Source organism: Papilio polytes, unplaced genomic scaffold (genome assembly GCF_000836215.1).
Source record: "Papilio polytes unplaced genomic scaffold, Ppol_1.0 DF824146.1, whole genome shotgun sequence".
NCBI lineage: Eukaryota > Metazoa > Arthropoda > Insecta > Lepidoptera > Papilionidae > Papilio > Papilio polytes.
In genome coordinates, this window is record NW_013525058.1 from 3,276,670 (window position 1) to 3,301,598 (window position 24,929).

A 24,929-nucleotide genomic window follows, 5' to 3' on the forward strand; every position below is an offset into this window, starting at 1 on the left:
CATTAATATTCTACTCTCAGCACAATTGGCACAATGGGCTAAAATCTCGGCCCACATAGACATGACACATCAAATAAAACTGTCTATGTAAGCAGAGATTTCAACCTACTGTGACCCGCTCCAACGCAAGTTTTGTAACCGCGGCCTAAAAGTGGAAGAACCTAGTTCTTTTCATAGGTCTTATTTTCTATCTAGTGTAAAAAATCAAAAAAGTTGCAAAATTCACATGTGTAAAGATAACTCTATTGAAAAGAACTTACTGGAAATTCTCCCTCATTTCTCTCTCCAAGTCGGTAACCTTGGTTCGCTCCCTGTCCAGCAGCTTGTAGAGCTTGGCGTTGGCGAGCTGGTCCGCGCGCCAGGCGGCCTGCAGCGCGCGCACCTCGCCCTCCGCCTGCTCCACCTCTGTCTCCAATGCTGACCTCTTCTTTGTCTTCTCTTCTAATTGACTTTTCAATGTACTGGTGGAAAATATTAACACAGATAAAATTATTGCATCATCATAATTTTATCTGTGGTACTCCAGAGAATATGAATACAAAATAGAAAGGCTACAACCAAAATAAACTAAATAACAAGCAAATACTGATTAACTTACGCAATTACACTACTTTCGCCTCCAACCTCTTCCTCCATCCTCCGCAAGGATGCCAATAGCCTTTCACATTTCTCATTCTGTTTGTCATGCTGTGTCTGGATGTTATCCACCTCTCGTTCAAGTTCCGCCACCTCACTCCAGTAATATTCATTTTGCAAAGCCTGCTTTTGTGCCTCAATCTCGTCACGTGATTGCATCTGTTCATAGCTTGTTTTCCATTTTTGGTATTCTTTTTCCAATTCTGCACAGGCCTATAATTGTGATAATAATCAGAGACTTTAACAATGTAGTAATAACCTAAATACACAGAAATTGTAATATTTGGGATCATTTAAAGTTTTTGTGAAAGTTTTCAAACTTTTCTTATGAGCTAAGTTACATAACAAATAACTAAATAGTTTAAATACAAATTATAACATATCTTTTAATTTGACATACATCATTTTTCCTATTCCAGATAGAGACAGCCTTTTTGCAGTTTTCAAGCGATCTCAAGTAATTCCCTTCAGTTTGATCGAGATTTGTTGCTTTACGGAACAAAGAGTATATCTTTTTAGCATCTGAGGCATGGAAGCTGCGCGCATCATCCTGATTGAGCACAGAAATGGGATTGTCCACTTGAATATCGTGAGCTAGTATTATAGCGTTTACTTCTTCAAATTTAGTTGAAATTATTTCCCCTGTAAAAATATTAAAGTACTCAAAGATTAATAAAATTGAAAAGTTTACCATCTTCATCAGTGGATAATTACTTGTTTCACTAAATTATACCTGTGGCAGATTTAACTTTGTAGCTAGAGCCACCTGATGCATTTATATTCCTAACTATAGTAATATAATCCCCATATATGTTGTGCTTGTAGGCTTTTGGACTGCTGTTCTTAATTTTTATTTCTACTGTGGCTGAATTGCAACCTTTCTTGATAAATGCTGAAAGAAAAAAGTGGTCAATTACATGTAATTAAAACTTTTAACTGTGATATTTGCATAAACTTACAATGCAAGTTGTTCCCACGATTTGTAGCTGACGCTCTACCTCCTAAGCCGACAACTAAAGCCGTAAGAATAGCACTTTTGCCACTACCATTACGACCAACAATAAAGTTCACGTTTCTGTTTAAATTTATTTCCAAATTCTCGTGACAGAAGAAGTTACGAACGTGTATACTATGAATTGAACCATCAACATCATCTACTGCATCTTCGTCCATATTTTTTAACTTGCAGTATTAAAATCAACTTTTAACCATGTTCGGTATTTTAACCAAAACCTTTTTTATATTTTATATAATTTCAAGTTACTATTTGAAATATAGTTTCAATCTCTAGTGAATATAAATTCATAAAATTGTATAAAACTGTATTGTTAATCAATAACAAACTTGAATAAGATAAAGATAAACAAACTGTTTTACGCTTTTAACGTTAAGCGCGCAAAGCTATGACAGTTAATAGATGTTATTCAAAGTGACACTGACGTATGAAAACTTGCCACGCCCAGAGCTTATGGCAAATAGAAAAATTAATTAAGTTTATTTATAAATAGTTGTGCTAATTACGTGTATTTGTTATATTGTGTTATAACCTACTATTGAAACTAAAAACGCGTTAAAGAAAAATGATTGTAATATTAACAAATGATCTATACACTATTATAGTGGTAACACCCATAATAACGCCATTTTTGATTTGAAGAAAATCACGAACGAGAGCTATTTTATTTGTTATCGACATTTTCTAATTATAACGGTCGCAATTCTTTGATCGGTATTTTCCAACAGTACTTTATCTTATCATCTGTATTTTAAAAGGAACGTGACCTTATTATCGAAAGACTTAAGGTAAACAATTATGTTAGGACTCATACTGCAACTGTCATTATTAACTCGTATATTTTACCATGTGTAAAGTATTGTATGTTGTATGTTATTGTGCATCAATATCCTGTAAATAACTTGATTTCATTGACGAAATAGTGATATCGATGAAATTAAATGGACAAAGATAAATTGGCATTTTGAAAAATAGGGTAAACAAAACAAAGCCTCACGACACAGCAACAATTTCTTCCATAAAGTGTTAGTTAAAGACTAAATAATTGTATTGATATTTCAAAAACTCAATATTAAATAATATTCTCTCTAAAATAGTTTCATAGTATGATGACAATGACAAATTAAATTTGTGTTTATGTTGTACCTACATGTTATATAAACATTATTACTTTTTTTGCGTTAAGTAATAATTCAAATCTCTTTGTTGCAGTTTTCAAAGATGAGTGATTCAGCTGATCAAAACGAGCCACCGAAGGATGTAAGTTTCATATAATCTTTGAACTGTTTTTCTTTGTTAGAATTCTTTTGAATTATTCATTTATTTCAGCCGAAGGAAGTGGAAAAACTGGAGGAAGCTAAGCTAAAAGCTAAGTTTCCTAATGCTATATTGGGTAAAGGGTCTGGAGGACATTCTGCTTTTCTTCAAAAGAGATTAGCTAAAGGGGTGAGTAAAGATCTGCAATTGAATTTATCTTTTGGTTTGATAATTACTAAAGCAAAATTATGTTTTAAATATATCTTACATTTTCAGTAAGTTTAATTTCTTTTGCAGCAAAAGTTTTTTGATTCCGGAGATTACCAAATGGCGAAACAAAGGCCGAGTAATCTAGCAGGTCCATTCAAAGCACCAGCTGTGCCAGCCAAGTTGCCAACGGGAGATGCCATCCCAACGCCCGACACCGTCCCACTAAGGAAGACATCTATCATACAGCCGAAGTTCCAGGCGCCGAGTCAGACCTCCTAGCCTCACAGGACAGAGGCAGCCAGCCCTTAATTTTAATTTCAACTTTTTATTTTGCTATTTCATGTCACTATGCAATTGCTTTTAATCTGTATAAGTTTGAACCCTTTGTGGGTATGTAGACATCTCAATATTTTCGCAAACTTGATGTCTTCATTGTGATTTGAAAAATAGTATGTATGTTAAAAAGCTAAAACTTTTATAAGAACAACTGTTATATTTATGTATACAATTTAGATAGTAATATTAGTAGAGTTGAGAATGTATGTATTTTTGTGTTGAAATTTATGCTGGTAGTATATAATGTTCCAGTCACTTCATACATACTCATACTTTGAAGTAACTAAAGAAACAATTTATTTTTAATACTGTTTAGTGGATACATGGTTTTTAACTAATTTAAAAATATTAGTTCTCAATTATTATTTTTTTGTAACTCACTCCTAGTTTTTTTTTTTTCAATTTGAAGGAAAATGTATGTCAGTTTGCATGAAACAGAAAAGTTAACTAAAAGATATAAAATCATATTTTAAGATGTTTCAGGTCAATGTTTCAAAACTCAAATTAGCACATTTTCATATTGCTATTTTTTTAAACTCTGCATATTTTGTGCCATCATGATATTTGAACTTTAAAATTATGTCAAATCTCGTCATGTCCTTGTCCTTTTTCATTATGTATTAATTTTTATATTTCATTGTCTTTCACGTGCTTCACATATAAGACGCAATTGTAAATTCGGTAAATCATTATTTTTGTAATTCTCCGCTTTTGTTAACCTTGTACTATGTAAATAAAGCCATACTTATTGAATATAAAGTGATGTAAATGTAAGCAAATGGTGTAGGTTGTGCTCTTTTGTAACATTTGTGGGTACTTAGTAAAATGAAAAATCCAATTAATAATTAAACAGTTTATTATTGTAATTTAACACAGACTAATTAAAATAACGAATCGTTACAATACATAACACTTAAACAATTACATTGTTAATCTGTTTTTGCGATTAATTTGTGATATGATTTTTACTGCTTTACTCGTGGCATAGAAACCGCAATGTGTTACGCACGGGAGTGATGCAAAGGGAATGTTGAGAGTTAGTTGTAATTAATAATAAATTCTTATAAGAAATTTTTCATTTTTTGTCACCTACCAACCAATAATAAGATCTAGGCTTTTAATAAAATGAGATTTAGTCACTGACATACAATAAGACAGGCTAGAAGCTATTGTGCCGATTTGTCTTTCTTCATTTTGAGGATAATGTCTGAACAAAGCAAATACGTAATTTTCAACTAGTGACCTGTCCAGATAGGTCAGTGGACTTGGAGGATTCTTATGCATAATTAACGTTTTTGAGATTACAGTATTACATGGCACTTTATTAAAAAATACGACAGAGATTCTCCGAGTAAAACTTTCACTTGGTTCCGCTATCCTTTGGAATGCTTACAGCAAGGGCTACCTTACCACCACATGGAGTCTCCTTGTATGTGGCCTTTGTTATATTTGACTGCTCTCTGTAAACAGAGTTTAATATAATTATGTTACACACAACAAGATAGTTTGCATTGAAAAGACTCTAGACACTATTGAACTGATTTCAAAAATTCTTTCGCTGCTAGAAAGCTACATTATCACTGAATAACAGACAATTTTTACAAAAATAGGAAGATTATGGATGACAAAGAAGGTAAATTGCCATTCTGGCAAAGCTAGATTGATATTTAACACACTATTAGGTTTTAGTTATTTATTATTTACAAACCAGGATTCCAATGCACATAGTCTGGTGTGGCGGCCGCCTGGTACTCCTGCACGAGGTCGTCGACCACACCGCGAGACTCATCGAACTCCTCCAATGATTCCTTAAACATGGGCTCTTTTCGGAACACCTCGAGGAAAGCTTCTCGTTTGCGCAATTTATCGAACTGTTGGAGACATCTGTCGAATAGCTGCAAACAATGTATCAGATACATATGTATTGCTTAATAAATCATTCTATCTCATAAATATTGTAAATACTACAATGATATTAGAATACATAGGCTACTTATTTTTGTTTATTTAATCCAGCGCAGACGGTATTGCGCTAAAAGCAAGCACATTATAAATATATACATTTTACTTACAAAACATAAGGTCGAAATATATACTTACGGAGGAAATGTTTGTGTGGTTGGCCAACAATAATCCCGACACTTTATGCGAGGCGTGCACGTAAGGCGAGCGTCGTGAGAGCGCCACTTGTATAGAGGCAGGCCCCCATGGGATGAATGAGGCCAACTTCCGCTCCCTGATGCGCTGCAGTGACTTGTGCACTTGCGACGGGTCCACTTCACCCTGGAGAATTACATATTAAAATTAAAAATGACGCACTTCTTTGTTATGCACGAATTCAGCAATAACAGCATATTTTTGACATTAACATGAAACATGGGCGATGCCAGTCGTTGATCTGGGCTCCTATTATACCTTGTAATGAATGATACACCATGTAAATATTTCATATTGTAACAATGACTAACAAGTATTAAAAATAAACAATATATTACCTGTATAATATTGAGTATAGATATGTAGCAATGCTGATTTGTGCGGTCAGGGCTAAGTGAGACCATCATATTCTTTGGCTGCAGCAATCTTTGCATTACATCTAGTACTGTCGTTTTTCTAATCTTTGGTGCCTACAACAAAATTTTCACCATCAATTTTTACTGTATAGCTAAATTTCAGTAAATAAAACTGACAGTTAAATGTGTAGAATGATTAAAGCCCGCTATAGACATTAACAGAAAAGTGGAACTGTTCAGATAACTGTAAGTAGAACTAGAATTTTTATTAAACTGTTTATCTGTTTGGTTAAAACCAAGTCTATGTAAAGGACTAATAATAAATGCACTATACTAAAAGAGCTTCGACCAACACCTCAAGAAGCTCTCGCTAGACAGTTGGATTAAGGGCCCGATTCAAAAGGCGGTTATTTTAGAAACCGCACGAATAGTGAGGAGGTTCCTGTCTCTGCAGCCCTGACCACTGGTTGCTTGAGTCATCGGATTCCGCAGCCGGTGGACTTCTATTTTTTATATAATATGTTTTAGATTGTAATTTTTTTTAATAAAAAATCATGTGAAATATGTTACATATAAAAATAAGAAAATAAAGATATGAGATTAATGCACTATACTAACAGTGTTGAGTTCATGATCAGCTGTGAGTGGAGTGTACCCCGTCATAAGGAAATGCAGACGCGGCGTGGGGATGAGGGGCGCCACCAGGCTGATCAGGTCATTGTTCATGTACGATGGATACCTAAAATTTATATTATTTAGAATTAATTTAATCCAAATTAATTAATTCTGCTAAAAGGAACTAAAACACATACAGAAGTTTAAAAAGTCTGGTTTAATAAGTGTTTTTTAAGCAGATCAAAATTAATAAATTATAGAATAAATAATTGTCAAAATATTGTTCCTAAAACTTTAACAAAAGTGCTATTAATATTTTATTACTTGTAGTAAATTTCAAGTGTAATTGAAACATTTAAGAAAATTTATTTTATGTTATAGTAAGGAATATTTCTTTTTTTTTACCTTAGTGTAGCAGTACTGGCACTCATTATAGTAGACACTAAAGTGTTGATCTGTGCAAATGAGGGGTTCTGTATGTGCAGCCGGTCACTGGCGATTCGGTTGAGAGCCGTGTTGTCCAGCACCATCACACAATCCGCACTCTCCGTTAAACGCTTCAATGTAAGCAATGAGTTATATGGCTGAACCACTACATCACTGAAATAGAAATAAAAATGTGTAAATACCTTATAATGATTATCTAGGATTTTTTAACATTAACAAACATGTGAACATTCAGCTTCAGCAAAAAATATATTTAATCAATATTGCACAATCCTGACAAATTTCTTTTACTTTTGATAAAATATTTTCTACTATATGCTTTACCTTATTTCATCAAGATTAGGGAAGACACTGTAAGTCTGTACCAGCTTTTTGGGAAATCTGTCTGATAAATGTTCCAATATATAGGAACCCATTCCTGACCCTGTGCCACCAGCAATTGAATGACAGAGGACAAATCCCTGAAAATATCAATATTTAATTACAAACTGTGGAAAAAGAATAAACAAGAAAAAGTTGAATTCAACAATTTTAAAAATTTACCTCTAAATTATCACTACCATCTGCTTCTCTGTTAATTATATCAAATACTTCCTCATTGAGTTTCTCTCCTTGTGCATATCCTGATGCCCAGTTGTTGCCCGCACCTCCACCGTGTTTTGATAAATAAACATTTTCAGGATTATAAAGCTACAAAATCGTGTTTATCAGACAAAAATTAAGACATCAACAGAAGCAGAAATTTTAAAATTCTACCTTAGCATATGGTGAATTCATAATTGTATGGATAACTCGAGGTTCCAAGTCGAGCAAAACAGCGCGCGGTATATAATGATCGTCGTCTGCTTGGTAGAAGAATACGTCTTTCCGATCCGACCCTGCAGATGCGAACTCCTCCAAAATGCCCTCTGGAGATATGCCATGTTCGATGCACAGTTGTTTCCAAAACTCGAAGCCGACTACGTTAAAAAGGTATAATTTGAAAGTAACTGAATAGTAAACAAAACGGCACTTTAATTAAATCAAATATCTTACTTTGATTTCCGCATTGACCAAGTTGCAGAGTTATCATTTCACTCGGCATTTTTATCTTCTTTAGATCCTTCCTTTTCTTTAGCAAAATTTATAATAATCCAATCTAAAGTTAATTTATTATGCCTGCCACAGTTCGTTGTTTTCTCATTTATTATTTGTTTAAATTTTATTATTCCTACATGATTTGATCAATGTCAAAAGCTTCATTGTTATTGGCCTAATTTGACAAGATGTCTTATTTTCACCAATGGGAACAAATTCAAACCACCATTCAATGAATCGGAGACAACAGATAATAAAACATCTACATTTTAACATTTTACGATAAATAAATCAATAAAATGTATCTTGCAGATCACCGCTATCACTTTAGATTTTTTTTTCTAATTCCTAATTTCAATTTGCATTGAATATCCATTAAATAAAAAGTACTTGTGTCAGAACAACTGTGTTTTTTTTTATATAATACGTCAAATATCTTTTGTCTTTGACAAAAAAAAATATAAAAGTCAAAATCAAAATAAAAAGTTTTGTCGCGGATGGTAGCGAAGTTTTTTTTTAAAGCGATTTAAGCTCAATTTAATTAGTTATTAATGATAGAGAATATTATGTAAATCCAAATAGACCAATTAATTGAATACCATATTTTCTAAAGTGGTAAACCAATATAGTTACTCCTACGAGTTGAAGTTAAAGACAAACTTTTGAACTTGATGGCCTTCACGTTAAATATTTCTCAACTTTGTTCAACCTACGGATTATGTGAGAATTGCTTAGATTAGGTCATTTAAGGAAGGAGACGAAACTTAGAGTTTTTATTTTACATTCTTCGGCTCGGTATAAGTGTGTTTCAAGTACTTTCTAGTGGAATTGCTTCCGTGTAACAATCTGAATTACGACATTATTCTTCGCATGTTTTATCCTCATATATTTACATACATCAATCACTTCTATTATTGTGTACACTAGAGCGTAGCATTGGTATTCCATATTTGTCGTATTCACGATTATATTCATTGTAAAATACAGAAGTTGACAAAAATGCCAAGGAAGCTGTTGAAATTTTTGATTGTGTTTGATAACACATCATTGTTATACTTTCCGGGTCAGTTTCTGTCTGGGAAAGTGTTAATGGAATTGCAAGATGATACACCAGTGTTAGGTGAGTATTTACTTTATTTTTACTTAAATAGAAATAAAAGTAGAAGTTTTATATACATGTTTTCATTATATCTCTCAGGTCTACATTTCCATGTTATTGGCGAAGGTGTAGTGCGAGTGGGCTCAGGGCGACATGAGCGATTGTTTGACAAGGAGAATTATATTGATTTTAGGATGCGTCTCCTTGGTGAATCAGGTAAAATAACACATAATTTCATTGTTATATTCTAATCCTTATAAATAAATTAAGATAAACGTAATACTAAAAAGTGTTATCAATTCAATAGGTCATACACCATCTTTACTGTCTCCGGGCATTCACAGTTTTCCATTTAAACTTGGTCTGCCAATGGGACTACCATCAACATTCCTGGGCACTCACGGCTGGGTCCAGTACTATTGTAAAGCAGCATTGAGAGAACCAAATGGCTTAACTCATAAGAATCAGCAAGTTTTTATTGTCATGAATCCCATTGATTTGAATGTAGAGCCTCCTGTGTTATCTGTAAGTATAAATTTATGTAAAGCTTAAAAGGTGAAACATTAAATAGTTTAAAATTATTTTATAAACCATGTTTTATAAACTAAGCATTTTTTAGTTTTCTTCCTTGAAGTCATTATGATTATTCCACTTTACAGTATTGAGGACAAAGTGAGATATAGAAAATATATTTTTTAACTTAATTTGAAAGGTCCAATGTGATTAACAATTGATTTTAAAAAATCTACTTAACTAATTTAAACAAGAATATGCGACATTTTGATTTCAATGTGTTGGTAACATATTTTTTTTTACTAACAAAGACTGCATTGAATTAAGAGTTAATGTACTTTGCAGCAAGAGTTAGAATGCAGTATTGAGCACCGGGTGGGCGTGGGGTGCGTGGGCGGCGGCGCGGTGGCGTGCAGCGTGGCGCTGGACCGCGGCGCCTACGTGCCCGGCGAGAGCATCGCGCTCTCCGCACGACTTGTTAACAATTCTCGCACCGCTATCAAGTGCACGCGTGCCGCATTAACTGAGGTCAGTTCTATAGCACCAAGGTAAAATACTCCATACTACTGTTTGCTTGTGACTTCATCATTAAATTAAAAAAAAATAGCCTATGTTAGTCATAGATAAATTACCTTTCTAATGTTAAAAGTATTTTTGAAAATTAGTTCTTCCGTGAATGAAATATATAAAAAAATACAAATCTTTCCTCTTTATAATTTTAGTATAGAAATAGATTTAAGTTCAGAAGGAGATATTCAGGAATTGAACCTTTGAGTATTACATATACAGTTGTGGTCAATTCTTTTATTTCCTTATAAAGCTAATTAATTTTTAATTTACCAAAACATAGATAAATGACTATATCTAGGAAGCCTTATGTCCAGTTTTAGATGGTTATGGTGACTGTACTTGTACAGTAATTGTGCTTGTAGACTATCCAGTACTGCGCGCACGGCAAGGTGGCGGCGAAGGAGGTGCGCGAGCTGGCGACGCTGCGGCACGGCAAGACGCGGCCCGGCGGCAGCGACGTGTGGCGCCGCGAGCTGCTGTACGTGCCGCCGCTGCCGCCCACCAACCTGCGCGGCTGCCACCTCATCGCCGTGCACTACGACGTCTACGTCAGTATACTCTTCACATACACACCGCGACCCGACATATTTTTTTATATCATAAGGTAGCAAACGAGCAAGCGGCCACCTGATTTCGCCAAAATGGCGAAGCGACCGCTGCCCGTAGACATCCGCAATGGGGATGTTTCCTAATGTTACAAATCCAAATAAAGTTATGTTTAATATTTTAAAGACAGCATTTTATAACCTATAATAACATTTAGTGACCTTGAATGTTTGTCTCAAATTAAATATAAATTAAAAACGCTGCAATATTTTTTACCCTCCATTACTCGATCTCAAACACCAATGACGTCACTTTCTCGCATATAACATGGCAGTGTGACCAACTTCAGTAAATGTCAGTGCATTTTGTAGTTATATATTTTTTTAAATGATTATAAGAATTGAGTTTTCGTGTGTTATATTATGAGGACTCCATTATTAAGTGTTTTTATATTTACGACATATTTTACGAGCAAATTTTCGATTAATATGACGAAAAAAATTGTAAAAGTTATTTGAGTAGCTAATATTCAAATTTGACAGACCGCGACGCGAGGTTTGTAAGCAAGAAAGTGACGTCATGAGGCGTTTTCGCGGTCTTTGGAGAAGTTGTTTTTAGTTAAGTGTTTTTGTAATGAAATGTTGCGTATACGATTTTATTATATTTTTTTTTCATATTCAGATACGGTTTATCTACATAATAAAAGCAATTCTAAAAATTAGGAAACATCCCCATTGCAGATGCGCTACCTACCCTTATCCGACAGAAGACGAGACGAACATAAATAGGATATTTCTGCTTCAAATCCACTGTCCCTTCCCATCCTCTCCTTATAAGAAAATGGTGGTAAAGACAAAGGGACTTAAATTAGGCCTCCGGCAACATACTCGTCAGACGAAACACGGAATTGTTTCCATTTGACGCCTGTCTTCTGTGTGGTCGTGGTATTACTGGGGGCGAGCCGGCCCTGCAGTGCTAAGATGTTAAAGCGGGCACTACCACTGTCAAAAGTTTAATTACTAACAATATTGAAGAGATAGATACTAGGTACTCGATTTTTGTTAAAGTTATGTAATAAAACTAGATATTTTTTTTTAATTATCCTAGTAGCATGCTATTTTCGGGTTACGTAATTATTTAAATGGATTGTTAATGTTATTTTTTTCTTCGCATATAGTCGCAATATCCGATCCTAGAGTATTACTTTTGTCTCACCCTCTGTATTATGTTAAGACAATGAATCGAGTTATTTGAACAATTACTGTGATGAAGTTAATTGTAAAATGTCGTGTGAAAGTCACATGAAGAGTCTATTGTTTATTATGAAATAGAAGTTCTTTGTTTATTGTTATGTTTTAGCCAAATGTATTCTTTTTTCCTTAATCTACACTTAGGATGGCCTCTAGTATTCTTAAATTCAATTTGCTAGATAAGAACTTCAAGCTTAATATAGTCTTTTGATATTTCCAGTTCATAATAGAGCCGAAGAGCCTAGAGAAGGAGGTGAAGCTGCAGCTGCCGATAGTGCTGGGTACGTACCCGTTCCGCGAGCGGGAGGAGGGAGAGGGCGAGGGCGCGGAGGGTGCGCCGCAGCCGCCCACGCACTACCCCACCACGCTGCCCGTCTTCCGCGCCTGGCTGCACGACAAGCCGCGCTGACCACACCTCCCCCCCACACTCACCACACCTCCCCCCACACTCACCACACATACCATACATGAGGGGTATAAATGCAAATATGCTTGTCTTTTATTTAATACTAGGTATACCAAATTGTTTAACAAGCAACAATGTCGTATACGTAGTTATAAATATTGAAAAGTATGGATTGAAGCGTATTTGCTTTAATACCTTATGCTGATATAATCAAACATTCCATTATTTTTTAAATTTCAATTTTGCTCAATGTAGAGCTTTAAATTTGTCCGTATTGGTATTTTTTTGCTCTTCAAGGGAATTACTGAGTTTTACAATAATATTCGTATATGTACTTAAGTATACTCTATGTTTTACATTCGACAAACATATCAAATTAGTCTAATAAAAACATTAATTACTTCGCCATTTTACTAGGGCGTGAAATGCAAAACATTTTATTTTTTTATGTAATAAATATTAAAATTTATTAACATGCTTTATATACCTTGTAAGCGTTTGTAAAATGTATTCTTAGATTTAAGTTAATTAAGAGAACTATGAATGCAATAAAAAAATTTAAATATTTTTTTACTTTTGTATACTGTTTTTTGCAATTTCTTACTGATTATATGTCAACGATCAATCATAAATTGTTTGTTTTGGATGTCTGTCCAATTGAAACGGTAGTTTAGTTTTTTTTTTCGAATATCCTGTGTGAAGTCGAGGTGCACTGCTAGTAATTTAAAATGATTTTTAAAAAGATGATAAAGTGCTTTTTTACATTTTTATGGATGCTGTTATATTTTATAAATGGTGCCATTTATTGTTAAATTAAAAGTGGAATTTTCGCTTCAAAATTCAAATATGATTGTTGTTACTTAGATTATTGGGTACTTTCTGATTTTTGACAGATACTATATTGAGTTTTAGATTTTGAAATATTTACTTTGCTTGTTTACATGTCAATGTATTAATTTTATGATATATCAATTTACAATACTTTTTCTTTTGTAAAATTAGTTACTGGTTTTTTTTTAATTGAAAATTGCAATTTTATAGTGTAAAATTTATGTTAAAAATTTCAATGTAAACTAACCTGTGATATATCAAACCGTCCATTTTATCTAGGAACTGTATGATGTAATAAAATTTTGTATACCTATTACAATGTCTTTTTTTTTTTCGGAGTAATAACCTATTCTTTGTAACTGAACAGTATAACATTTACGTAAAAAATGTAAATTATAAGGGAATATCAATAGGAAGTAATTAAAAATTCAGTTACCCATAGTACATATTTTATTCAGCACTGGATATTTTTTTAAGATTTAAAAATGTTAATGGATAAATACGACTGTAGCCATCGTACTATGCGGTCAATAGATTAAGAAAAGCTTTAAGATAATATCTAAGGTATTGCAGAAAATGCTCACAATTTACTTCGATTATTGTAATTTTATGAGTATTTTTTACAGTTGGCAACACTGATGACACTGGTATACATATTTCCATCTACTTCACTCTTATTGAATAAGACAGAGATAACAATACAAGTGTCACGACCGTTGTAATTCACAATTGCGAAAAGATTATTTCGTTTTTTATAAACATTCGATTTATTTACAAATTGATACATTTTGTTGAGCACTTTCTAGTACTTCATGTATTTCTTTGCGTGTTGTTTCTATATTTATTACCAACCATAAATATATTTTTTGTGATACTACACTAATTATTACAAAAATCATTCAGTTATTTAATAATCCTACAGTATGTTTACTAGTAAAACATAATAGAAATAAATTTATAAAAGATGAAATGTGTTTATACAATAATTCTGCGGAATGAGAGCATTAATATTCAGTATTGATTGTTTAAAAGCAGTTTGTGTCTGCCATTAATACGAATTTTATATAAGATATCTACATCAGCACAAGTTCATCACTATTGGGAGCTATTTATGTAACCTATTTGTAGTTGTATATAGAGTAGAACCTCAATAAGTTAAAGTGCAAGGGAAACACAAAATATTTTAAGTTATAGAGGTTTTAAGTTATCAAGGGTCTATGTTGTAGAGGTTTTGAGCTCTGATGGGAAGGGAACATAATATTTTTTGAAGTTATAGGGCTTTTTCAGTTATCGAGGTCCTACTATATTAAAGACAGTCTCGCAGGATGATTGATACATTTGGCCCAATGAGATTTTTTTCCCAGTACACCGTTCTAACGGGAAACAGCCATCTTACATTACACAACTCAAAGTTTGCATTTGGATAATGCCGGTTAGATCTAATAGCGTCCTGGGGAAGATTATGGTGCTATTTTTAGAGGAGGAGGTAAAATTCTCGCTAGCTAAAGTTGCGGAGACCATAGCCCCCTTACTACTACTAGGGGGAAGGTTTAAGTGTTATATGAGAGTAATTCTCAGACCTTTGGCGCTCTGAGCGGCCCAATTTCGCCCTAATATGTCACTGACTGGAATCTTTCCCACTGAAAACTGGTAATCACTAAAATGTTTTTTTTTAGTATACATCTGTTGTATAGAGCTACATTATATCATGAACCCTTAAATGCAAGATGATGCATTTATACATCAGTCTTCTCTTCCACACCCAATAGATTATTTAATATAAAAAAAAATCTTTATTTTTTCCTTGATCTTTGTCCAATTTACTACTCGTTTCAATTTAGGGTATTTAAAAAGATAAAGTTATGCATTTAAGGGTTAAGTTGGTGTTACTTTGAGTATGTATGGTGTATGTGACTGCTAGCGCGAGTGGGAGGGGTGGGGGAGAGCTGTGTGGGGGAGGTTCGCGAGGTCTCAGGCCATCTTGTTGGCGAGCGCGTGGTGCAGCGAGGCGAGCTGCGCGGTCCACTTGTCGAGCGCGGAGTAGCGCGCTGCGCCCTGCGCGCCGCTCGCCAGCTCCAGCACCGCGTTCACCTGGTCGATGCGGCCGCTGATCGTGCTGCACACACGAAAAAACCCTTTATTCATATACTAGCAAGTCCTAATTAGCCCAAACCCCTCGGGATTCCTACCCTAAGTTAGGGATGACAAGACGCCAGTCAACAACAGCCTAATGCATTTTGAATTTCTTCACAGATATGCATCACGATGCCTTCATCATAAGTCGCACAAATTTTTATATTAAATTTGGGACAAAGGGCCAAATGCAAATAAATGTTAAAGTTATGATGTAAGATTGTTAGAATAAAGAATGTTCTAAATACTCACTTGTCCAAAATACACGTAACTAGTAAATTCTCGACCTCCTTCTCGTCAATATTCAGCTCCTTTGAAATAAAAGGTATATGTATCCTGGTGTATGGTCCGATCAGTTTGATGAGTACTTGTGTGCGGATGTTCCTCAGTAAATCTTCAATGTGCTCCCGGATGAACGGATCATCCATTATATTATTCCTGTTGTGTTTGAGGATGGACTCAAAGTCGTTGATGTCATTATTCTGGTATGCCATAACGAGGTTCGTCATAGCGAGGATCTCTGGATCATTCTTGTAAGGCTTCGCTTCTTGGGAGTCGAACGGATTTATACCGGATTTCATAAGCCTAAAATAAATAAAGCAAAGATGTATTTAACAATTATAATAAAAGTTTTGACAGTTTGCTTCGAATTCTATAAAAGCAAGCAATTTAAAAACATTTATTTATTTCCAGTTCCTCTTCAGTTTAAAGGTAACCGCTAAGTTGAAAAACCAAGAGATAACTCTTTTATTACTGTTTTTTTATTTTGTGTGAAAAAGTTTGATAAATGTATACAAACATGTTGGCGAGCACGAGGTACTTGAGGCAGGTGGTGCGGCGCGGGCTGCCTGACTCGTCATAATTCTTGAAGGCTTCGAAGAAGTCCGTGTGCGCCTTCTCGAACTCACCCTCGCGGAGGTGCATCTTGCCTCCGCACTCTGACAACATGACACACTTTAGATAACACTACTCTAACACATTGCATCACTGAGGAGTTCACATAGGGAAAGACGTGTTTAAAAAGAAATAATTATTAATGCTATCATTCTTATATTTTTTAACATTTAAAAATAACCAAAAAACTAGATCATTCAGCTATGTATTTGCTACTATAAAATATAAAGTACAGTACATAAAATTAGTAGACATGTGAAATAAATTATAAAAACTTTGTTTATCAAATCTCAGTATACCTCTAATAACGCCCATGATGAGTGGATGTGGTATAGCAGACTTGATATGCAGAGACTGTTCATAGAGGGCCTTTAGCTTTTTATTGTTCTTCTGTGCTGTATACATCTGGATCTCCAGAGCGTATATCTCCAGCAACTGAGTGCCCTTCTTCAGATCATCTTCACCTTCATCTGTCTATAATTAAAATTTCTCTTTTAATACAATTGTCCAATACATTTAAGAATAACTTCCGCCCTTGACTCCTTCTCCTGACAATGTAGCTTATGTGTTCGCCAGCATAGATGTCTGTGCTAAATTTCATTGAGATCTGTTAGCAGTTTAGACACATCCATCCATCCACACATTCACATATAATATTAGTAAGATATCTACAAAATTTCAATAAAAATTAATTTTTAATAAGACTTGCATGTGATCGTAATTTTTTGGGATGTTAGTAAATTTAATGATCAATAAATACATCCACTTACTTGACAACTCTGGTGCAACTGTTTCAATATCTTGGCCAGTTTGTTGAAGTCACCTCGGTCATAGTACAGCTTGCCCAGCTTTGTGTTTGTCTTGAACCACAGCCTGTCATTCTTTGCATCCTTCAGCGCCTCCAATGTTGTCTCATAGAAGTCTTGTAGTAACTCCATCTGTTGATTTCATGTTTACATAATAAAATGGCATATTATGCAAAAATTTGTTAAAGGGCTTTGTAGTTTGTTTATTATAATATGAGGAGGCAAACGAGCAAGCAGCCAACTGAATCCACTGAAATGGAAAGCGACCACTGCCCATAAACATCTGCAATTGCAAATGCGTTGCATACCCTTTATTGACGGAGGAAGAGATGCACATAAATAGGACATTTCCCAACCTTCCCTCTTAAAAAAACAGTGGAACGGGACTAAAATTAGGCCTCCAGCATCAGACGAAACGCGGAATTGCTTCCACTTGACGCCTGTTTTCTGTGTGGTTGTGGTTTACACCAGACGAGTGGACTCATTCGTGCAAAGATGTTAACGCGGACTACCACTGTTAGTTACCAAATATAAACAAATTAGTCACATATTTGCATTTGTACTTACATTTCTAGACGTAGATATATAGTCCAGTATAGAGTTGATTGATTTTTCTGAATGATTCCGTGTCACTGCACTTTTGATGTATGTTAGGAGTTGCTTGTAACGAGACATCATTTCTGTGAAATTTCCCTGAAAAAATTAATGTTTAAGCCTCTTTCGTCATTAAATTCTTGCTACTACTAATTATTATGGATTACTGATTTTTTTTTTATTATTTGTTAAGCTATCGCACCTGAAAGAAGATGATGCAGTCAAAAGATAGTATGCGCTAGCTTAATTGTGGCTGTTCACTCTCTTTTTAACTTTTTTACCTTGTCACCAATGGCAAAATAGAACTTTTTGCAATACTTAGTATAGTTCTTACTATGTCTGGATTGAATTATGAAACTTACCAACTTAAAGTTAATTTTAATCATTTGCTTAAGAGCTTTAAAACCCCATTCTCCTTTATCTCCTCCTTCCAATTCAAGAACCTTCTGGAAGCTGACAAGAGCAGCTTTTGGCTCATCCTCTTTGAGCGCTTTGCTGTTGTAATACTGGTTTTCAAGATCAACATCTGGTTCTGAATTACTGTCTTCTGAATATTCCTGTGTCATAGGCACATATATGTTTAATAAATTTGTAATCAGACATGCAAATAATGTAAATCTCTTTTGTCAACAAAAAATTTACATATAGGCACTTAAAAATAAAAATAAAAAGAAACGATTGATTCGAACATTAAATGTGTTTATTTCACAAAGTTTTTTAGGACCATAAATGGTATACTTGTATAAAACAAACAGAATATCCTACACAATGATTTAGGTTATAAAAAATTCAATGAAAAGATTTGTGCCATACCCGTTGATAGTATTTAGGATACTCGAACTCCGTAAAGAGGATGACAGAAATATCATAACAATATGCTTTAAAAATTTCATGTTACAACGCAATACGAATGCTTAACCGAAATGATAGTCAAAATCAAAAGTGCATACAAAATATTTGACCTACCAAACCATAGTCTTCTTCTTCTTCGCACATATAATCATCGTCATTATCCGACATTTTTGGGCAGTTTGTGTGGCTTGAATATAATTTATTACACTGGTATATTTCAAAATATTATTGATGTGTGTACTTTTGTATTTTTCATTGACAGGGATGAAACGGACAGTGACAATCAAGTGACAGTGTTCAATTTGTGTGACCAGAAATCAGATGTGATGAAGAGGCCAGATGCGACGCCACAGTAATTTAATTTACCATATAGGTATTGTGTTTTTAGATGTGTAGAAATCTTTGATACATTACAATTCTATGAACATTAAATGACGATTCAAAATAATATCTGTAAAAAAATCCAATAAATTTCTCCGTATCAAAATTATTTTGTTTGAGATAGTTTTTATTTTTGTTTAAGTTACCGTGAGTTTTCACTGCCAAAACAATTGTGCAAAACAATGTTATCAGTATTTTTAAGAGAAGAAAAGTGATAAACATGAAATGACAATTAAAAAATATTTCGGCAGAAAAATCCAGTCACGTTGTCATCTTTAAAAAAAAAACCTCTTCTGGGATTGGCGGGGTGACTGACGAATGGCTTTACTGTATGTTAAATTAATTTCGCGGGATAATTTCTGTTTTTTATGAACGGATTAATGGTATGGAATAATTTATTTTCTTTAATGAGAGCATTGAATTCTAGCATTAATTTCAATATTTTCTAAGTTTTTTTTCTATTTTAAATTAGTTTTGGGTCAAGAAAATGAACTTTATTTTGTTAGGGAGGGGATCACCATTTAGCGCCATTCATTGAAAAACTTCAAATGTCAGACTTGTTCGAAATCTTGGAAAAACTTGGGAGCTTCGTGAATATTTTGCCTAATTTTTGTTAATATGAAGATATTTTTAAGTTTTAATTTTTAGAATATAATTAAAATAAAGTTTAGGTGTAAAATTGATCGTAATTTTTGATTTAAGGATAAGTAAAAAAAGCTTTTTTTAATGTTTGGAACGGTTTTGGAATGTTTGGTTTCAGAACACACTTAGATTTCCCGCCGTTATAAAATGTGTCAACAAGTTTAGATTTACCGTGGCTCCATTTTACAGGCATTTTTCTGGTGAAATTGGCGGAGGTTAGCCGCTTTTGACATTTATATTTAAAATAAGTTACTAACTTCTTTAGAATGGCTAACGCCTTTGACAAGGAAAATGTTTTCGACGCAATGACGAACGTTCATATTAAGGTATGGCAGTTTTAATTTTTAAAACGTAGTTTGTGTCCCGGTTTTTTCCAGTCTAACTTCTATGTCTTTTTTTTTATATTTACAGTCGCCCGTAAAGAACGTTTTGGCTACGCAGAATGGAAACGTTGTTCAGTTCAATATGGATGTGGAAAAAGAAGATACGGACAAAGTAGCGGTATTTGATCCAGAATTGGAACCACTGTTGCGTGAAAATCCTCGGCGTTTCGTCATCTTCCCCATCCAATATCCTGATATCTGGCAAATGTACAAAAAGGCAGAAGCTTCATTCTGGACAGTGGAGGAAGTTGATCTATCCAAGGTCCTAATTTTTTTTTTTTTTTTTTCATTTCTGTATATAAGAATGTTGTATATTTAATTGAATCAATATATCATTGTCACCAGGATTTATCAGATTGGGAAAGTTTAAAGGACTGTGAGAGGCATTTTATAAAACATGTCTTGGCGTTTTTTGCTGCCTCCGATGGTATTGTTAATGAAAATCTGGTAGAGCGATTTTCACAAGAAGTTCAAATTGGTGAAGCAAGGTTCTTTTACGGATTCCAAATTGCTATGGAGAATGTACACTCTGAGATGTATTCATTGCTGATAGATACTTATATCAGAGACCCTAAAGAAAGGTATTATTATTAACTTTATATTTTGCCTTATAGAGTATTAATCATTAATTCCTATTCATTGTACTGTTTTCCAATGGCTAGCTAGCTTGGGTGTTGCTAGGACTTGTACAGTAAAAACATTGGTACATTAGTATTACTTGTTTGCAGAGATTTCTTGTTCAATGCCATTGAGACTTTACCTTGTGTGAAAAAAAAGGCAGACTGGGCATTACAATGGATCGCCAGCAAGACAGCAAACTTTGGAGAGAGGATAGTTGCATTTGCGGCTGTAGAAGGCATCTTCTTTTCCGGAAGTTTTGCATCAATATTCTGGTTGAAGAAGCGTGGCTTGATGCCCGGTTTGACCTTCAGCAATGAACTGATTTCTAGGGATGAGGTAAATGTGACTAAATTTAATTGATTGAAAAGTATCAATATTAAACATGAATTGAAGCCTGAACTCAATATCATAGGTTAGGTCAAATGTCATTATTATTGCTATAAAAGTACTACAATCAATACATTGTACTATATGATAAGTTACAATTATATTCCATTAACTGTTGTTTACTCTACTTATAATTTGTTAGTCATGGGTAACTCCAAATAGATGACCTGCAGATCAGGCTTTAGCTTGGCTCAGTTTGTGCCTTCTTAAGGTTATGATTAACTGTCAGGAAATTTGTGATTCTATTGGTTCACACAGATTTATTTTATTTATTTATATATACATTTTTACAAATGCAATAATTAACATGCAGATAATTTGTCCTAATTAAATTAATTAACGCCGTTAGCGTAGGTTTTTTAATAATCATTGTATAAAAATATTTTTCCTGCTGTTTTCGATGCCCACGATACAGGCATTGCCTAGTGTGGGCATCACCAGATCAATCCCATTTTAACCACTATTTGTATATATCTTTTAATTGGTTATAACTGTTATTGTTAATTGTTAATCTGTTATTTTTCAATAAATTATTTCAATTATAGGTTTAAATAACATGCATAGAATTATGATCAGATAGTAAAATCATGTTGAACCATAGGCTGCTAAGTTATTTGTTGAACAACAACTCAACTGATCAAATCTATTAGACTGTTAAATTGATTAACACATGTCTAGAATTTGTACAGTTTGGAAATTACCTATGCCTCAAGTATTTTTATGTAGAAAAATGTCAATGACTTTTTGACTCTGAAATCCCACAATAAGTACTGATAATAAATATAGGACAAATGATAAATTATCAATTCTAAGTAAGGGTAACAAGTCCTAAGTTATATCTCTCAAGTGTTTAAGTAAATCTAATATTACCTACATAGTTATAATATTGTCTTGCATCATTTGATGTAGGTGATTATGCAAATAATATTCAATGTTTTTATTTATGCAAGATTTATCTATAGTAGTATAGTATATATATATAGTATAGTATAGTATAGTCTATCTGTTAATCTGTCCATTTGGTGCACCTAGAGAGGTAAGCAGAGAACCCTGACCTTTTATGGACTTATTTTACTGAACTGAGTGGTAAAGTATGACAGGGACAGCCCCAATAAATACTGCATTATTCATTTTAATATAACTATTGTTTTAAGTGTGGGTTAAACAGGAAATTGCTATCTCTTTGACTGGTAGATCTGGTACACAAACAAAACACTCTCATTGATAAGCACTAGGACTGTTATCTATTAGTTTTGTTAAAATATTGCATTAAAATATCACATTTAATCGCAGGGTCTGCACACGGACTTCGCATGCCTGATGTTCAAGCACCTAGTGCAGAAGCCGAGCAAGGAGCGCGTGCTGCAGGTCATCAAGGATGCGGTTGCTATTGAGCAGGAGTTCCTGACTGACGCGCTGCCTGTACGGCTCCTCGGCATGAACTGTGAACTTATGTCGCAGTACATTGAGTTTGTTGCTGACAGACTGCTTGTGGATCTGATTGGAGAGAAGGTAGTTTGCAACAATATTGATTTAATTTACTTTAATTATAATACTTGTAATGTTGTCACATATATATAAATGCGGGTGTAAGACAATTCCATTATAAGTTATGGGAATTTTCCAGTAACTTAAGTTCATGACTTGCAGGTTCACATGTGTGAAGATTAGTTAACCATACCAACTTAGCTCAGATCAAAATGTTTCTGCATAGAATTATTTGCATTCCAAGCTAAGTTATAGAGCACTAGCTTACGCCCGAGACTCCGTTCGCGCTAAATTAAAAAAAAAACTAAAACATCTGTCTATACCAAATTTCTTCCGAAATCCGTTTAGGCTACAAACTCTAACAAATATCCATCCATCCAAACTTTCGCATAATATTAGTAAGATTGTGTTATGCAGTGAGCTGAAAATTTGGTTGTAGAGTAGCAGGTCAACTTTTTTTCGTAAGTTAAAATATTGTGATACTTATTCAATTTTTTTTTCAGTTCTATAACACAAAGAATCCATTTGACTTCATGAATCTGATATCATTAGAGGGTAAGACAAACTTCTTTGAGAAGAAAGTGGGAGAGTACCAGAAGTGGGGGGTGATGGCCAACAGAATGGATAATGTGTTCACATTAGATGCAGAGTTTTAAATTTATATTATTTAATAAGCTAAATAATTAGTTTGACAGTATTATGGATAACATTCACAATATAAATGTTTAATTAAATCCAAAGGCAGTACTAAACAGCACTTAATTTTTGAGTTTGTAGAAAGTTGCATTTGACAGTAAATTGGCCTCTTAACTTAAATAACATTTTCCTGTTAAAGATTATAAATTTTCTTTATATAAATGATTTATAGAATGGTTAAGTAAATGTAATGGCTTGTTTCTTTAATATTTTTTACAGCCCAGTGTTGCGTAGCCTTATGAATAATTAATAACAAGATGTAAAATATAAGTAATATTTTAGCTATTTCTTTTGACAGTGCTCGAATGTGCTCGCATTTTTATATATATTTTTAATTTAAATTATGAATAGTTTATTATTAAGCTTAGATTGTTTGATGAGTGTCAAACAGTGATTTGAACTGATCCTATAATTTAATATAGTTTTGTAAAGCGCGTATAGATGTTTAATGTAATGATGAAATCATTGATAATATGATGTATCATTGGAAGTTGTGATATAATTTTTTTAATAAATGATTTCTATGAAAAACATGTTTTATTTCAATGATTTTTTACTATTCACAACAATCTCTTTATTCATAAACAGTACTAATATGAAAGATTCTTAATGTGGAAATAAAAATAAAAACATATAACAAAATCACTTTTATTCATTAAATTATAATTCTAGGACATACCAATCTTAATAATGGATATTTTTTTGATATTTGCGCTGTTCAAATTTAGTATTGGCTTACTTTAGACAAACATACATACATAACCTTAAAATGACATTGCAGTTACAAACATTACTTTAAGGTTTTCCAATTCTCAACGACATTGACACCAAAATAAATGTAACAATTTTCACAAATAAGACACTATTTAATAGGAAAATTCTCTACACCTCACATCTGACACAACACAATTTATAAATAAAACAAACAAGGACTTCGTGCAAATTCGAACGTAAAATTCTTACATTTCAGCATTAAACAAATTATATTTGGAGATTTAAACTATTGAAAATACATATATATTGTAGATGTGCATTCAAACTAGTAAATATTTATATTTATAAGAGTGTGTGTCAGTTAGCGCGTCTTGTCTTGCGCGAGTCTGCGCAGCAGCCGCTGTCCGGCGAGGAAGGTGAGCAGCGCGAGCGGCGCCAGGTAGCGCAGCGTCGCGAACATCGACAGCTGCAGCCACAGCAACACGTACAGGCACAGGGAACCTGCACACAACCACACTATTGTACCAACATTCATACTACTAAGAGTCAATTTATTGAATTCAAACATCATTTTATCTCGGCAACTAAAGGTTTATTTTTACTTTTAATATGTGTACGGGCCAAATAATAATAAAATAATACTGGAATGATTTTAGAATTCTTTCGCCAATTAAATTAGTTTTTGAACTCTGCATAGTCACGCGAAAAACCTAATCTTAATATCATAAATGTCAAAGTTTAGATGGATGGATGTATGAGTTTGTGGCCTAAATGGCTTAATGGATGTCGATGAAATTTGGCATAGATGTAGAGGATAATCGAGAAGAACACATAGGCCAGTAGTCTTTGTTTTTTTGTTAGCTAGTTTGTTATACAGTTTGTTTATGTTTATGTATAGTTTGTTATATACAAACAGATAGTTTGTCATAAAATGATCGAATCAAAGTAAAATTTGCATGTGGTCAAATGATTGTTATAGTTAGTGAAGTACCTCCTAATGCGAGGTGGAAGAGCAGC

The 24,929-nt window shown here is 33.7% G+C and overlaps 7 protein-coding genes across 8 annotated transcripts in view; 3 read left to right on the forward strand and 4 right to left on the reverse strand.

The window, feature by feature from the left end:
• Nucleotides 1-2,027, reverse strand: part of LOC106111739 (structural maintenance of chromosomes protein 6) — a 10,849-nt gene extending 8,822 nt beyond the window's left edge. Inside the window, 5 exon segments of the mRNA XM_013293883.1 lie at nt 261-461; nt 599-849; nt 1,037-1,278; nt 1,370-1,528; nt 1,596-2,027. Of these exon segments, the coding sequence (XP_013149337.1) occupies nt 261-461; nt 599-849; nt 1,037-1,278; nt 1,370-1,528; nt 1,596-1,809 (1,067 nt within the window). The 5' untranslated portion in view covers nt 1,810-2,027.
• A 243-nt stretch (nt 2,028-2,270) lies between these two features.
• On the forward strand, nt 2,271-4,525 carry LOC106111919 (alpha-endosulfine). 2 transcript variants are annotated; one of them, XM_013294121.1, is made up of 4 exons: nt 2,271-2,439; nt 2,864-2,911; nt 2,981-3,097; nt 3,206-4,525. In XM_013294121.1, the coding sequence occupies exons 2-4, from the start codon at nt 2,873-2,875 to the stop codon at nt 3,395-3,397; spliced, it is 348 nt and encodes a 115-aa protein (XP_013149575.1). In that variant the 5' UTR covers nt 2,271-2,439; nt 2,864-2,872; the 3' UTR covers nt 3,398-4,525. The 2 variants fall into 2 exon arrangements, with proteins under 2 accessions (XP_013149575.1, XP_013149576.1); XM_013294122.1 differs by lacking the exon at nt 2,271-2,439 and adding an exon at nt 2,525-2,676.
• On the reverse strand, nt 4,161-8,261 carry LOC106111918 (tubulin gamma-1 chain). The gene is made up of 10 exons (XM_013294120.1): nt 8,065-8,261; nt 7,786-7,988; nt 7,573-7,719; nt 7,354-7,490; nt 6,988-7,182; nt 6,586-6,706; nt 5,950-6,081; nt 5,555-5,737; nt 5,163-5,349; nt 4,161-4,914 (listed from the first exon to the last, which is right to left on the reverse strand). The coding sequence occupies exons 1-10, from the start codon at nt 8,111-8,113 to the stop codon at nt 4,898-4,900; spliced, it is 1,371 nt and encodes a 456-aa protein (XP_013149574.1). The 5' UTR covers nt 8,114-8,261; the 3' UTR covers nt 4,161-4,897.
• A 341-nt stretch (nt 8,262-8,602) lies between these two features.
• On the forward strand, nt 8,603-13,453 carry LOC106111956 (arrestin domain-containing protein 2). The gene is made up of 6 exons (XM_013294166.1): nt 8,603-9,226; nt 9,305-9,421; nt 9,513-9,730; nt 10,064-10,246; nt 10,651-10,836; nt 12,305-13,453. The coding sequence occupies exons 1-6, from the start codon at nt 9,106-9,108 to the stop codon at nt 12,491-12,493; spliced, it is 1,014 nt and encodes a 337-aa protein (XP_013149620.1). The 5' UTR covers nt 8,603-9,105; the 3' UTR covers nt 12,494-13,453.
• A 300-nt stretch (nt 13,454-13,753) lies between these two features.
• LOC106111945 (COP9 signalosome complex subunit 2) lies at nt 13,754-18,891 on the reverse strand. The gene is made up of 8 exons (XM_013294154.1): nt 18,715-18,891; nt 18,111-18,305; nt 17,722-17,847; nt 17,119-17,286; nt 16,648-16,822; nt 16,254-16,392; nt 15,707-16,039; nt 13,754-15,437 (listed from the first exon to the last, which is right to left on the reverse strand). The coding sequence occupies exons 1-8, from the start codon at nt 18,766-18,768 to the stop codon at nt 15,293-15,295; spliced, it is 1,335 nt and encodes a 444-aa protein (XP_013149608.1). The 5' UTR covers nt 18,769-18,891; the 3' UTR covers nt 13,754-15,292.
• Nucleotides 18,892-19,768: 877 nt separating this feature from the next.
• LOC106111961 (ribonucleoside-diphosphate reductase subunit M2) lies at nt 19,769-23,729 on the forward strand. The gene is made up of 6 exons (XM_013294175.1): nt 19,769-19,949; nt 20,035-20,268; nt 20,352-20,587; nt 20,735-20,963; nt 22,308-22,526; nt 23,006-23,729. Exons 1-6 carry the CDS (start codon nt 19,890-19,892, stop codon nt 23,156-23,158), a joined length of 1,131 nt encoding a protein of 376 aa, XP_013149629.1. The 5' UTR covers nt 19,769-19,889; the 3' UTR covers nt 23,159-23,729.
• A 101-nt stretch (nt 23,730-23,830) lies between these two features.
• LOC106111740 (dolichyl-diphosphooligosaccharide--protein glycosyltransferase subunit 2) overlaps nt 23,831-24,929 on the reverse strand; it is a 5,124-nt gene continuing 4,025 nt past the window's right edge. Inside the window, exons 8-9 of the mRNA XM_013293884.1 lie at nt 24,904-24,928; nt 23,831-24,413 (exon numbers count right to left, since the gene is read on the reverse strand). Of these exons, the coding sequence (XP_013149338.1) occupies nt 24,274-24,413; nt 24,904-24,928 (165 nt within the window). The 3' untranslated portion in view covers nt 23,831-24,273. The remainder of the gene's footprint in view (nt 24,414-24,903; nt 24,929) is intronic.

Bases quoted from the DNA above. Each gene is read 5' to 3' on its own strand.
- LOC106111919 (XM_013294121.1), top strand. From the start codon at position 2,873: ATGAGTGATTCAGCTGATCAAAACGAGCCACCGAAGGAT. The intron at 2,912-2,980 runs GTAAGTTTCATA...CATTTATTTCAG, and splicing joins AAAACGAGCCACCGAAGGAT to CCGAAGGAAGTGGAAAAACT. The intron at 3,098-3,205 runs GTGAGTAAAGAT...TTTCTTTTGCAG, and splicing joins AAAAGAGATTAGCTAAAGGG to CAAAAGTTTTTTGATTCCGG.
- LOC106111918 (XM_013294120.1), bottom strand. From the start codon at position 8,113: ATGCCGAGTGAAATGATAACTCTGCAACTTGGTCAATGCGGAAATCAA. The intron at 7,989-8,064 runs GTAAGATATTTG...TTTTTAACGTAG, and splicing joins TGGTCAATGCGGAAATCAAA to TCGGCTTCGAGTTTTGGAAA. The intron at 5,350-5,554 runs GTAAGTATATAT...CATTGTTTGCAG, and splicing joins ACCACACAAACATTTCCTCC to CTATTCGACAGATGTCTCCA.
- LOC106111956 (XM_013294166.1), top strand. From the start codon at position 9,106: ATGCCAAGGAAGCTGTTGAAATTTTTGATTGTGTTTGATAACACATCA. The intron at 9,422-9,512 runs GTAAAATAACAC...TCAATTCAATAG, and splicing joins GCGTCTCCTTGGTGAATCAG to GTCATACACCATCTTTACTG. The intron at 9,731-10,063 runs GTAAGTATAAAT...TGTACTTTGCAG, and splicing joins TAGAGCCTCCTGTGTTATCT to CAAGAGTTAGAATGCAGTAT.
- LOC106111945 (XM_013294154.1), bottom strand. From the start codon at position 18,768: ATGTCGGATAATGACGATGATTATATGTGCGAAGAAGAAGAAGACTAT. The intron at 17,287-17,721 runs GTAAGTACAAAT...TGAAATCAACAG, and splicing joins ATATATCTACGTCTAGAAAT to ATGGAGTTACTACAAGACTT. The intron at 15,438-15,706 runs GTGAGTATTTAG...TCGTGTGTGCAG, and splicing joins GTTACGTGTATTTTGGACAA to CACGATCAGCGGCCGCATCG.
- LOC106111961 (XM_013294175.1), top strand. From the start codon at position 19,890: ATGGCTAACGCCTTTGACAAGGAAAATGTTTTCGACGCAATGACGAAC. The intron at 19,950-20,034 runs GTATGGCAGTTT...TTATATTTACAG, and splicing joins TGACGAACGTTCATATTAAG to TCGCCCGTAAAGAACGTTTT. The intron at 20,269-20,351 runs GTCCTAATTTTT...CATTGTCACCAG, and splicing joins AGGAAGTTGATCTATCCAAG to GATTTATCAGATTGGGAAAG.